Consider the following 13,179-nt stretch of genomic DNA (forward strand, 5'->3'; position numbering starts at 1 on the left):
GCGTCTTATACTCTGGAGCGTCTTACATCTGAAAAATATGGTAATTCATTCATTTTATTTGAACCAGAATAACAGAGTTGGAAGGGACCTTATAGGTCTTCTAGTACAAGCCCCTGCTCAAGCAGGAGACTATACCAGGCCTGTCAAACTGGTGGCCTGTGGACCGGATACAACCCGCAGAGGCCACACCGGCCCCAGCTCCGCAAAGGCAAAAAACATCCCGATACGGCCTGCAATGCGATCGGGTTTGACACCCCTGCTCTATACCATTTCAGACAAGTGGTTGTCCAGTCTCTTTTTAAAAACCTCCAGTCTTGGATCACCGACAACTTCCCGAGGCAAGTCGTTCCACTGATAAATTGTTCTCACTTTTAGGAAATTCCTCCTTAGTTCTAGGCTGCTCTCCTCAATTAGTTTCCACCCATTGCTTCTTGTCCGGCCTTCAGGTGCTTTGGAGAATAGATTGACTCCCTCTTCTTTGTGGCATCCCCTTAGATATTGGAACCCTGCTATCCTGTTACCCCAGTCCTTCTTTTCATTAAACTAGACAGACCCAATTCCTGCAACTGTTCTTCATATGTTTTAGCCCCTAGTTCCCTAATCCTATTTATGACAGGCCTGGAAACCATCTTGGGCATTGGATCTTCAGGCCTGCCACATTTAATGCAGTGGGAAATTGGGAGGGGGGATTGTATAGAACTGGGGAGTTACGTAGTCAAAATAACATTCTTTTCTCCGAGAGTCAAGGCCACTCTTCCCTGCACCTCGAGGGGTGTGACTGGGAGTCATCTCCAGTTGGGATGGTGCATTGACTGGACAATGTGATGGACATCTGGGTGCTGGGGCAGGAACTTGGGCTTTCTTTTGGGTGGGGAAAACCCGGAAGGTTTCAGATTCGGGTTTTCCCAGATGTGCCAATATGACATCTCTAATGAAATGGAACTTTGAGGAAACTCGAGCCTCGGAGTTTTCTTTCATTGGGGGTGTTACTTGGAACCCTGACATTTTGTTGCTCTTCTCTGCACTCTTTGCAGCCTTTATATAGACTTTGGGCCACTCCATCCTTCCTAGCCAACCTAGTTCAAAGGGGGGGAAATTGAATTCTAAGGCCTGTCTTCAACTTCTGGATGAAAAGGGGGGCAAAAGACTGTCAGAAATTCATATGCAGGTATGCCCACGGCTTTCTTGTGGACTGACATTGAGAGAGAAAGCTGATTTGTTACCTATTTCTTTCCATCCACCATGGCAGCCAGACCCTGCTAGTTGAGTATTCCCACGGTCACCCTCTCAGCATGGACTGCTATTCTCGCCTCTTTGCCTCTTGCCGACTTCCTGGACGAAAACGTGACACTATTTTACTGCCTCCACCTGGACGGAAACCCCCAAATTATATTACCGTTGTTCGCAACTTCCAGGTAAAATACCTTCATGTTGGTCCAACCTTTGATCCCTGGATCTGTTGGGAGCAATTCTTGGGGGGGCCTGAATAGAAGACCCCATATTTCTTTACTACTACATAAGAAAAAGAGATAAAATACTATTTTAATATTTTAAAAGTGCAATGTTCTAGTTCAGTGTTGACGCGTAATTGGAGACATCCAGATTCTAGTCTCCTTTCAACCACGGAAATTCCCTGGATTACTTTGGATCAGTCACGTGACATCTTAATCCTCTTAATCCACTGTACCCCATAGAATTGTTTTTGGATACCATGGAGTGCAGTTTGGATGCCCCCTTAAGCTCCCAAATGAAGAGGGGTATATAAATCTAATGCAGTCATTAAGGTATATCATGGTTATAGGATTGGAGGCAGTGTGCTAAGGTCCAGGAATGTGAAGCTCCTGTGAGGCCCCCCCTCTCCTTTCAGAAACCGCTGTGGTAGGTGATCTTAGAGTAAGGGTCTCCAAACTTGGCAACTTTAAGACATGTGGATTTCAATTCCCAGAATTCCCCAGCCACCATGGCTGGCTGGGGAATTCTGGGAGTTGAAGTCCACAAGTCTTAAAAGTGTGGACTTCAGACATGTGGGCTCACTTAAAGATGTGTGGACTTCAGTTCCCAGAATTCCCATGCTGGCTGGGGAATTCTGGGAGTTGAAGTCCACAAGTCTTATAGTTGCCAAGTTTGGAGACCCCTGCCTTAGAGGAAGGATACAGGTTGTTCTGGATTTACAACTGCAATAGAGACTGGAAAATTCATTAAGTGATGCAATCATTAAGTTGAGGTATCACATGACAGTACCCAACTTTATGACCTGTTTGCCGTGGCTGTTAACTGAGATGCCAGGCGACCATGACTTATGACCTTCACTGCCTGCTTCCCCATTGACACTGCTTGTCGGAAGCCAGCTGGGAAAATTGCAAATGATGATCACCTAGGACATTGGGACCATCATATATGTACAACGGTTGCCAAGCACCCAAATTGTAATTATATGACTGATGCGACAGTTATCAACGCAAGTTGGTTTTTTCCAGTTGTTAAATGAATTGCCATAACTCAAAGACTACCTATATAGCAGTACTCAGGGCCTTTGGATGATAGAGGGTCGTTCTAGGTTCTTAGGTCCCTGGATGGGTGTGAACCCCAAAACATTTGGGGACTTTCTCAAAGAAACCAGAAGTGAACAGCTCCTTGGTGTGATGGGGTACCCCTCACTTCTCTGCTTAAGATAGCCTTTATTGTCATTTTTGTGCGTGGGCACCTTAGCACAAATTAAAAGTGAAATTCTGTTGCCTGCTCTCAAAAGTGTACGCATACATAATACCCATAGAGACATGCTATATACATACATATCAGTGGTGGGTTGCTCCCGGTTCGCAAGAACCGGTAGTAATAATTTGTAATAGTTCGGAGAACCGGTAATAACATTGGCTGGCTACACTCCCGGACCGGTCCCCGGCCTGGTTGCTGCTCGCTTACCCCGCCCACCTCATCAGAGGCTTTTTTTTTTTTTAACTTTTAAAAGCATTTTTTCTACAACCTCTTCGGCTGAAAAAATGCTTTTAAAAGTAAAAAAAAAAAAGCCTCTGATGATCGCGCGGCTCAGCTGAGATCGTCAGAGGCTTTTAAAAGCATTTTTTTCTACAACCTCTTAAGGTTGTAGAAAAAATGCTTTTAAAAGTAAAAAAAAAAAGTTGGTCACGCCCCTCCTCTCCCACCAAGCCATGCCCACAAAAGAAGCCACGCCCACAGAACCGGTAGTAAAAACTTTTAGAACCCACCCCTGATACATATGTATATACCTACACCCTAACTAATACATAGTTAGAGCTCTATCAAGAGCCTTGATAGTACAGTGGTTTACGCACCCTGTTATTAACACAGCTGCCTGCAATTTCTGCTGGTTCGAATCTCTCCAAGGCTCAAGGTTGACTCAGCCTTCTATCCTTTCTAAGGTAGGTGAAATGAGGACCCAGTTTGTGGGGGCAATAAGCTGACTTTGTATAAAATATACAAAAGTATGAAGGCTATTGCTTAACATATTGTAAGCCGCCCTGAGTCTCCGGAGAAGGGCGGCATATAAATCAAATTTTATATATATATATATATATATATATATATATATATATATAAAAAAATATTGATCACTGTCCATCTTGAATACATAGCGGAAAAAGGAAAGTTGAGAGTTCACGAGGTTGATATTGTATGGAACAAAACACTGGCTGAATCTGGATGTTCTGCTTCGGATACCATGAAGCTTCCTCCCAGGAGGTTATCTGCTATGTCCTGGATAGCAGCCAATAATCTTTTCTGCTGTCCTCGCCACTCTCTGCATCGCCTTCCTGTCTGAAGCTGTAATGCTTCCAAACCAGACTGTCATGCTATAGGACAGGTTGTTCTCGATCATCCCTCTATAGAAGGTGGTAAGGACAGGGGAAGGAAGATGAACTTTTCTTAGGTGACACAGAAAATGCAAGCTCTGCTGTGTCCGCTTCACCACTGTCTCGCTGTTGAGCGACCAAGCTAACCTACTTGTTAGCTGCACCCCCAGAAATTGGATGCTGCTAATCATCTCCACAGGTGAATCATTAATACACAAGAGGTGTGTGGCTGTGCCTGCCTTTTCTGAAATCGACAATGATCTCTTGAGTTTTTCCAATGTTTAAAACAAGGCTGCTTAAGAAAAACACTAGCAAACTCTCAACCTCAGGGGTCAGCAACCTGTGGTTCTGGAGCCGCATGTGGCTCTTTCACCCCTCTGCTGTAGCTCCCTGTCACTCAAAATATGCGTCGCAACTGCCAATGTGTGACACCCGCTGGCACACGATTTATTGAGCTTTTCAACCCCCGGTAGGCCAACCATGGATAAATCCAAGAAAAGTTTCAGAAGAAAACAGAACGTTTAATTCAACTACATATGCTAGTTTTGTGGCCGCTCCAGAAATAGTCAGGCATGGGAAGGGTTTTGTGGCTCCCGGTGTTTTCTTTTCCGTGGGAAATGGATCCAAATGGCTCTTTGAATGTTTTAAGGTTGCAGACTCCTGCTCTACCTCCTTGCGATAAGCATCCTTATTGTCATTCTTTGTTCCTTTCTCAGTTCTTCCAGCTTGAAGTATACAACAGTGATGGGACACCGCTGACCATCGACCAGCTCTATCTCCAGCTCCTAAAAATCCGCTCCTTTTCTTGGAAGTTGGATAAAGAGCCCTTGGGAGTCCTCACCAGTGACCACCGACATACCTGGGGAGAAGCCTTCACTAGTCTCATGAAAGGTATGGGGAGCCACGTTTTGGTAGGTAGAAGTTATGGGCCTTCGATCATCAAGCCTCCATGCAGGAATCCAGATTAAAGTATCCATGTTAGATGGCTGTTCATTCTCCATTTTGAGGGAAGGGGAGCCCTGCCTCTCAAGGTCCTCTGTCAAAGTGCTCCTAATTTTATTATCTTGCCATTCCCCAGTGACTGGATCGAGATGTAACAAATGGCTTCTTTAAAACACATTAAGGCAGGGGTGTCAAACACGATTTCATTGAGAGTCGTATCAGGGATGTGTTTGACCATGGATGGTCAGGGGTGGTGGTGGCCGGAGTTGGGCATGACCATGGTGGCCGTTTGACTTTCTTTCCACAGTTCTTTACTATAAAGAACTACTCTCTCTTCTATCAGATATTACTGGCAAACATTTATTACTTATTCTTCATATTCCACTAAACTTTCTATTTCTAAATTTATACCCCATTGTTTAAAAGTAAATTGCTTTTCCAGGCAGAAAAGCTATTTATACAATTGTATTTTTATTATTCAACTAATAATAAAAATACAATAGCATAAATAACATAATATAAACTCTTAACAGCAGAGGTAAATTTCCAGGACAGTAAATAGAAATGGCTGTCAATTATAGATAGACAATAGAATACAGAATAGATTGCTGATTGTAGATTAAATGGACCTACAGTATGTAAAATCTGGCATTAAACTATAGTATTACCATAGGATGTTGCTTGTTTTCAATCCAGATCAGACGCTTACTTGAGGCCACATACCGTATTTTTCAGAGTGTAAGACACACCTTTTTCCCCCCTAAAAGGGGGTGAAAATTTAGGTGTGTTTTATACACCAAATGTAGCCCCGCCCACCCACTGGCCCCCACCCTTTGGCCTCTGCCTCCCAACAATTTAACTCCTTGCAGCAAGAAGAAACAGCTCGTTTCAGCTTCAGCACAGTCTAATTAGTACAAGTTGATTGGATTGGCCTCCCGACTCAGCTGTTTTGTGCGGGCCTCTGCTGCTTGCTGCAAGGAGGTAAATTGCTGGGAGCAGATTTTTTTTTCTTGTGCTAATCAAGCTATGCTGAAAACAAAAATGAAAGTAAAGCAAGCTATTTGCTGTTTGCTGCAACGAGACAAAATTGCTGGGAGGCAGAGGCAGATTTCTTTTTCTTGTTTTCCTCACCAAAAAAGGTAGGTGCGTCTTATAGTCCGGAGCGTCTTATAAAACTATATGTTTTTATGCCAAGAATTCAAACCTGCTGTTTATTTTTTGGAACTGTACGACGTTTAGCTTAGTAAATCCACGTCTGATCATACACCCCGCAAAAATCTCTTGTAACCCAAACGCTGTTAATTTTATCTCCTCAAAATTACACCTTGTGCTACAAAAATTAAAGTTTATTTTCCTGAATGAATCTTACCTAGCTAAGCAAAATAATAATAATAATAATAATCCATGCAATCCATAAACTAACATCAGAAAGCAATGATCTGAGTTACAAAATTGTTTAAGGGACTTTCGTCAAGTCTTGGTTTGATTCGACATCAGTCGCCAACTTGCTTCTTGGCCTTTGATATGACCCTCACGTTTCTCATCGGCTTGTTACTTCTGTGACCTGTTTCACACCTCTCTCTATTGATTGGGAATGACAGGGCCACTGTGGTACTTGCATTTTTCCCTCAGTGAACTTCTTTATTTCTGCTGTAGTCAGTTTGCATGTCAAACGTGGCTCATATACATCTTCAGACCAGTCAATCAGGATTAAACATTTGATGGGAGGGTACAGTGTAGTCATATTAAATATACCATATTTTTTGGACGATAAAACCCACTGGAGTATAACACGCACCAAGATTTCGAAGAGGTAAACAAGAAAAAAAAAGTTTTTGCCCTCACCGGCTCCCAGGAGCACTCTGCAGGCCTCCCAAACCCTCTGCGCCAGTGGTGGGTTGCCCCCGGTTCAGACCGGTTTGCAAGAACTGGTAGTAAAACCAGCCAGAGGCTCCACCCACTGACCCCGACGTCATCAGGAAGCTTCTGTGTATGCGCAGAAGTGCGAGCGAAGCGAGCCCACGAGCGCGGCCCCGTTGCAAACCGGTAGTAAAGGTAAGTAGAACCCACCCCTGCTTTGCGCGTCCCATTTTTGCAAAAAATGGGATGTGTAGAGGGTTTAGGAGGCCTGCAGAGTGCTCCTAGGGGCTGGGGAGGGCAAAAACGTGCATGGGGGGTTTGGGAGGCCAAAAGCGGGTTTGTTTTTTGCAAGAACGGGGCCTGCAGAGGGTTTGGGAGGCCTGTAGAGTGCTCCTGGGGGCTGGGGAGGGCCCCCGTTTCTGAAAAAAATGGACCCGTTTTTGTGAAAAACGGACCTATTTTTGGCTTACCACACGTGTCATGTTTTTGCCCTCCCCAGCCACCAGGAGCACTCCTTCTACGCATCCCGTTATTGCAAAAAACGGGCCTGTTTTTGACGAAAACGGGACACAAGGGGCGGGGGTTCAGGAGGCCAAAAATGGCTGTATTTGGTATATAAGACGCACCAACATTTTCACCCTCTCTTAGTGGGCGGGGGGCAAGGTGCGTCTTATACTCCAAAAAGTACGGCATGTTCAGTTTACTTTAATTTTAACTATATGTAAATGAAAAAAGGAATGAAGTCAGGTTAAATTTTTTTAAGGTTGCCCCCTGTTTTCTGACCCCCTTTCCCCCTCCAGAGAATGAATTTGAGCTCTGTCCTGTGCTACAACACAACTATGTCGGGAATTAAATCTGGCGTTTCTTGTTCCAGACAAGCTGAACCAGGAATCGGCTCTCAAGATCCAACGTAGCCTCTTTACCGTCTGTCTGGATGCCCCTATCTTGAAGGTGTCCGATGCCCACGTCCAAAGCCGTTTAGCAGCTCAGATGTTGCATGGTGGAGGAAGCTACTCCAACAGTGGCAATCGCTGGTTTGACAAGACGCTGCAGGTGAGAATCAAAGCAGGACTTAGGAAGCAGGAATTAGGCTTCAGTTTGGAAGCCTAAAGACATATGATCCTCAGTTGTACAGTAATAAATAAAAGTAAGGTTAAAAAGATATAGATAAAAGTAAGGTTCTACACTTAGGTAAGAAAAAAACAACAACTATACAAGTATAGATTAGGTGAAACTAGGCTCAATGCCAGTAACTGTGAGAAGGATCTTGGAGTCTTAGTGGACAACCACTTAAATATGAGCCAACAGTGTGCGGCGGCAGCCAAAAAAGCCAATGCATTCCTAGGCTGCATCAATTGTGGGATAGAATCAAAATCTTGTGAAGTTCTAGTAGTTCTACGAAGCCTTAGTAAGACCACACTCTGGTCATCACAATGCAAAAAGATGTTGAGACTTTGGAAAGCGTGCAGAGAAGAGCAGCAAAACTGATTAGAGGGCTGGAGGCTAAAATGTACGAAAAAACAGAGGAATTGGGTATGTCTAATCTAATGGAAAGGGACACGGTGGCTCAGCGGCTAAGATGCTGAGCTTGTCAATCAGAAGGTTCGAATCCGTAGTGCCGCGTAACGGGGTGAGCTCCCGTTACTTGTCCCAGCTTCTGCCAACCTAGCAGTTCGAAAGCATGTAAAAAATGCAAGTAGAAAAATAGGGAGCACTTTGGTGGGAAGGTAACAGCTCTCCGTGCGCCTTCGACGTTTAGTCATGCCGGCCACAGAGACGTCTTTAGACAGCGCTGGCTCTTCGGCTTTGAAACGGAGATGAGCACTGCCCCCTAGAGCTGGAAACAAGTAGCACGCATCTGTGAGGGGACCTTTACCCTTACCTTAGTCTAATGGAAAGAAGCATTAGGGAGGACATGATAGCACTGTTCCAATATTTGAGGGGTTCCTACAAAGATGTTGGGGGTCAAACTATTTTCCAAAGCACCAGAAGGCAAAACAAGAAACAATGGTTGGAAACTAACCAAGGAGAGAAGCAACCTTAGAACTAAGGAAAAATTTCCTAACGGTGAGAGCAATCAACCAATGAAACAACTTGCCTTCAGAAGTTGTGGGTGCTCCATCACTGAAGGCTTTCAAAAAGAGACTGGACAACCATTTGTCTGAAAGGATATAGGGCAGTGATGGCTAACCTTCTTGCTGTTGCGTGCCAAAAGTGGGCAGAGCATGGGGGGGGGTCACATGTGCGTATGCCCACACCCATAATTCAATGACCCCACCCACCCCCGCGCATGCGTGTGCAACCCCCCCGCACTCCCCGCGCTTTTGACATGTGATGGCACAGTAGGCCCGGTACGCCCATTTTTCACCCTCCCCATGCTCCAGAGGCTTTCTTGGAGCCTGGGGAGGGCGAAAACGGCCTTCCCCACCCCCCTGGAGGACCTCCGGAGACCAGAAATTGCCTGTTCCCCAACTTCCAGTGGGACTGGAAGGCCGGTTTTTTGCCCTCCCCAGGTTTCAGAGCCTTTCTAGGAGCCTGCGGAGGGCAAAAGCGGCCTTTCCCCCCCACCCGGAGGCCGGAAACAGCCCGTTTCTCAATTTCCAGTGGGCATAGAAGGCCCGAAAATCAGCTGGCAGAGCTGACGTAAGGCAACGCTCGCGTGCCCACAGATATGACTCCACGTGCCACCTGTGGCACGCGTGCCATAGGTTCGCCATCACAGATATAGGGTCTCCTGCTTGAGCAAGGGGTTGGATTAGAAGACCTCCGAGGTCCCTTCCAACTATTATTCTATGTTCTCGGTAATCAATAATGTGCCATTAAGAAGGAAGCATCTCAAAAAGCTTCCAAGTTTCAGTTACATCATAACCGTTTTGAACATTTTTAGAATTATATTTTTAAAAAGATGGGATGGCTTCCGCAGGCCAAATCCTAGATCAAAATTTAGGCATTTAGAGTTTTGTCCATTTCTCTTGATACGAACAGAACGAGACTTGGCCTGTGTGCTGTGTCGATCTCTATTTAATGGCACAGTTTTTTAAAAAAATGATTTAAGAAAGCTACATGGCTACCTAACAAACACTAACTTGGGTTGGTAAGCAGTCAGCCAGTGACAAGTAAAGAATACATTTAAAAATTGTATTTGGGAATACACATTATTTTATTCTGCTTTTTTCATCATCCAAAATAAAAAAGATGAGAAAAGCTCAGCAGTCCCCAACCTTAATGGCTTGGCAGCCTGGCGGGGACGAGAAAAGGGAACTGACCTGTGTAAGCAATGCACTGGTGCGTGCATGTGTCTGCCAGCCCGCCTCGCGTAAATAGAGCTGCATGCACCGGCCCACCACTTGCACGGCCCACTTCTGAACTGGCCATGGACCAGTAATGGGCCACGTCCTGGGGTGGGCTGCTGGGGGTTCACAGGGGTTCGGGAGAACCTCTAGCTAAGATTCTGTGCAGTTTGGAGAACCCCCAAATCTGACTCCTGGCTGGCCCCGCCCACCCCACCCCTCCCAGTAGTCCCCACGTGGCCCGTTTTGGATGCAGGTAAGTGAAGAGTGCGCATGGAGGCTCGGGGAGGGCGAAAAACAAAAAAAAAAAGGAGCCTTGGTGGCGCAGCAGACTAAAGTGCTGTTAAGTAGCACCAGCTGCCTGCAATTACTACAAGTTCAAATCTCACCAGGCTCAAGGTTGACTCAGCCTTCCATCCTTCTGAGGTAGGTAAAATGAGGACCCGGATTGTGGGGGCAATAAGCTGACTTTGTATAAAAAAGAACACCGCTTAGGGGGGCCCGAAAGCCCTACTAAGCAGGTATATACAAAAGTATGAAGGCTATTGCTTAACGCCCTGAGTCTCCGGAAAAGGGCAGCATATAAATCAAACCAATAAATAAATAAATAAACAAACAAATAAATACGGGTTTCCGGCCTGAGGAGACCGTTTTTGCCCTCCCAGAGGCTCGAGGAAAGCCTCCAGAGCCAGGGAGGCCCCCTCCCATGGTGCAGGAGGCAGACATGGCCATGCCCACCCAGCAACTGGGCAGAGAACCCCTTGATAAAATTTTTAAAATCCAACCCTGGCCACGGCCTAGGAGTTGTGGTTCCCTGCTGTAGCTGGAACCAGCTTTTTAATTGTATCTTTTCCGTGCCTAACAAACCATTTCTATTCCTTCTTTCCACTCGTTCTTTTTCCCTGGCCTTCAGTTCATCATCGGAGAAGATGGCACCTGTGGAGTCCTTTACGAACAAGCCATCGCTGAGGGGCCACTGATTGCCACAGTCATCGATTACGTCATGGATTATTGGTAATGTCCCTTATTGGGGGAAGAAGATGAAGCTGTGGGGATAGATAGCCTGACTTGACTCCCGTGAGCAGATTTCGAACCGGTGCTACAAAAAGCGTTCAGAAAACCATAGTCCTTGAGATGCAGCTTTGAACTCAATAGCCAGTGACCAGGAATGGTAAACTCCACCCATAACTGCATGGCAGAATGAAATTTATTTATTTTTATTTATTTAATTGAATTTGTATACCGCCCTACTCCCGAAGGACTCAGGGCGGTGAACAGCCATAGAATAAAACATATAAATACAAAATTTAAAATAAACTAAAACGAATTAAATAATTTGGCTGAACAAATTTTAAACCCCAATAATTTAAAACCAAATTTAAAATTTCCATTTAAAAAGGGGAAAGACAGGTCAGGCCAGCTTGATGAAATAGGAAAGTCTTGAGCGCGTGACGGAAGGTACGCAGATCCGGGATCCTCTGTATCTCCAGGGGGAGCTCGTTCCAGATAGTAGGTGCCCCTACAGAGAAGGCTCTCCCCCTGGGGGCCGCCAGTCGACATTGTTTGGCCAACGGCACCCGGAGGAGCCCCTCTCTATGGGAGCGTACTGGTCGGTGGGAGGCTATTGGTGGTAGCAGGCGGTTCCGTAAATAACCAGTCCTAAGTATATAACATGGTCCATAAACCATGTTAAGGCTTAGTTCATGGGTATGAACCTGGCTAGAGGGATGTTGCTTTCATATAACAGAGTAGTCCTTTTTTTAAAAAAAAAAACAATCTTTATTAAGTATAAAAAGATAAAATATCACATTAACTACATACATTATAAAATATGAAATAAAGAAAGATAAAAGAACAATAAAAACAAAAGAAAAAGACATAAAAAGGGAGAGACACACAAAAGAAAGAAAAAGAAAAAAAAAGAAAAATAGAAAATACAATATAATAATACAAACTACAATATATAAATATCTATATACGTATACGTTGTTGACAGTGTCTAGTTGTTAATTTTGTTATCTTACAAACTTTGTTTTTGATTTATCCATTCATGCTATTTGTTCCATACCATAAAATATTTCGAGTCTACCTTATCCTTTAATTCCAGTGTTAGCCTGTCCATTTCAACGCAATTGTAATTTTTTTGAATTACTAATTAGTAATTAGTTACAATTACAATTAGTAATTAGTAGTCCTAAAGGTGCTTTTTCAGGTGGCAACTGGATTTCCTTGGTTTTTTTTTTTCTTTTGAAAAAAAAATTCTTTTGATGTTTCGCTTCTCATCCAAGAAGCTTTTTCAGCTGCTTAAGAAGCAAAACGTCTTCAAAAGAAAAACCAGAAAGCCCAGCGGCCTTTTGCAAAAAGCACCTTTGGGGAGAATTTTAATTAGGTGCCTGTTTGTTTTAGTTTTATTAATCACATTTATATGGCCACAACTGGGAAACCTTGACCTCCGAATGTTCAGCTTGGAGGCTAAAGACACAGCGTGGCCTTCTCCAATTCGAAGAGACACTTGTTCGGCAGGCTGAGGCATAGAGGCAGTCCCGGAACCAGTGAAATCTGGGGGCTGGGCAGGGGACAGAATGTATCTGCCCTCAGTGTGGAAGGGGTTGCCACTCTCAAATTGGCCTTTTTAGTCACAATAGATGCTGTTTTAGGATCTCTTTCCAGAGCACGACACCATAGTCTCTTGAGACTGAAGGATGCCAATATGGCCACCTATCTCACGAGAAGCGACTCTGGGCATCGTGCAATCATCAGCAAAAGCAGGCCCTATATAAAAACTTATAAAAATATAAAAAGTCATTATTAAAAATGAAAACATTAAAAAAAAACTTAAAACGTGATGCATCTTTCCTCCCTTTCTTTTCCCTCAGCAAAGATCCAGTCATGACACGCAGCCCAATGATCCCTCTACAGTTACCCCAAAAACTGTATTTTTCCATCACTCCAGAAGTCAAGCGGGACCTGGAGCGTGCAAAGCAGAATCTGGATGTGTGAGTAAGCAGGGCGTGTGCTCCGGGGTGGCCGTGGCCTGTTTTGGTAGCGCACCTTGTCAGCCCCACTGAAGGGGTGGAAAACACCAGTAGTCCTCGACGTACAACAGTTCATTTAGTGACCATTCAAGGCTACAACGCCACTGAAAAAAGTGACTCTTTTTCACCCTTATGACCATTGCAGCATCCCCCAAGGTCACGTGATCAAAATTCAGACTCATATTTATGACGGTTGCAGTGTCCCGGGGTCCAGGGGTGGGTTCT

At 44.7% G+C, this 13,179-nt stretch overlaps 1 protein-coding gene across 1 annotated transcript in view; it reads left to right on the forward strand.

The window, feature by feature from the left end:
- Positions 1–13,179, forward strand: part of LOC117667840 (carnitine O-acetyltransferase-like) — a 64,926-nt gene that overhangs the window by 40,296 nt on the left and 11,451 nt on the right. The window contains exons 5-9 of the mRNA XM_034421451.3: positions 1,250–1,415; positions 4,544–4,718; positions 7,504–7,682; positions 10,833–10,933; positions 12,796–12,915. Of these exons, the coding sequence (XP_034277342.2) occupies positions 1,250–1,415; positions 4,544–4,718; positions 7,504–7,682; positions 10,833–10,933; positions 12,796–12,915 (741 nt within the window). The remainder of the gene's footprint in view (positions 1–1,249; positions 1,416–4,543; positions 4,719–7,503; positions 7,683–10,832; positions 10,934–12,795; positions 12,916–13,179) is intronic.

The sequence above is a fragment of the Pantherophis guttatus genome, chromosome 2, assembly GCF_059756535.1.
Source record: "Pantherophis guttatus breed Tessera chromosome 2, ASM5975653v1, whole genome shotgun sequence".
Taxonomy (NCBI): Eukaryota; Metazoa; Chordata; class Lepidosauria; order Squamata; family Colubridae; genus Pantherophis; species Pantherophis guttatus.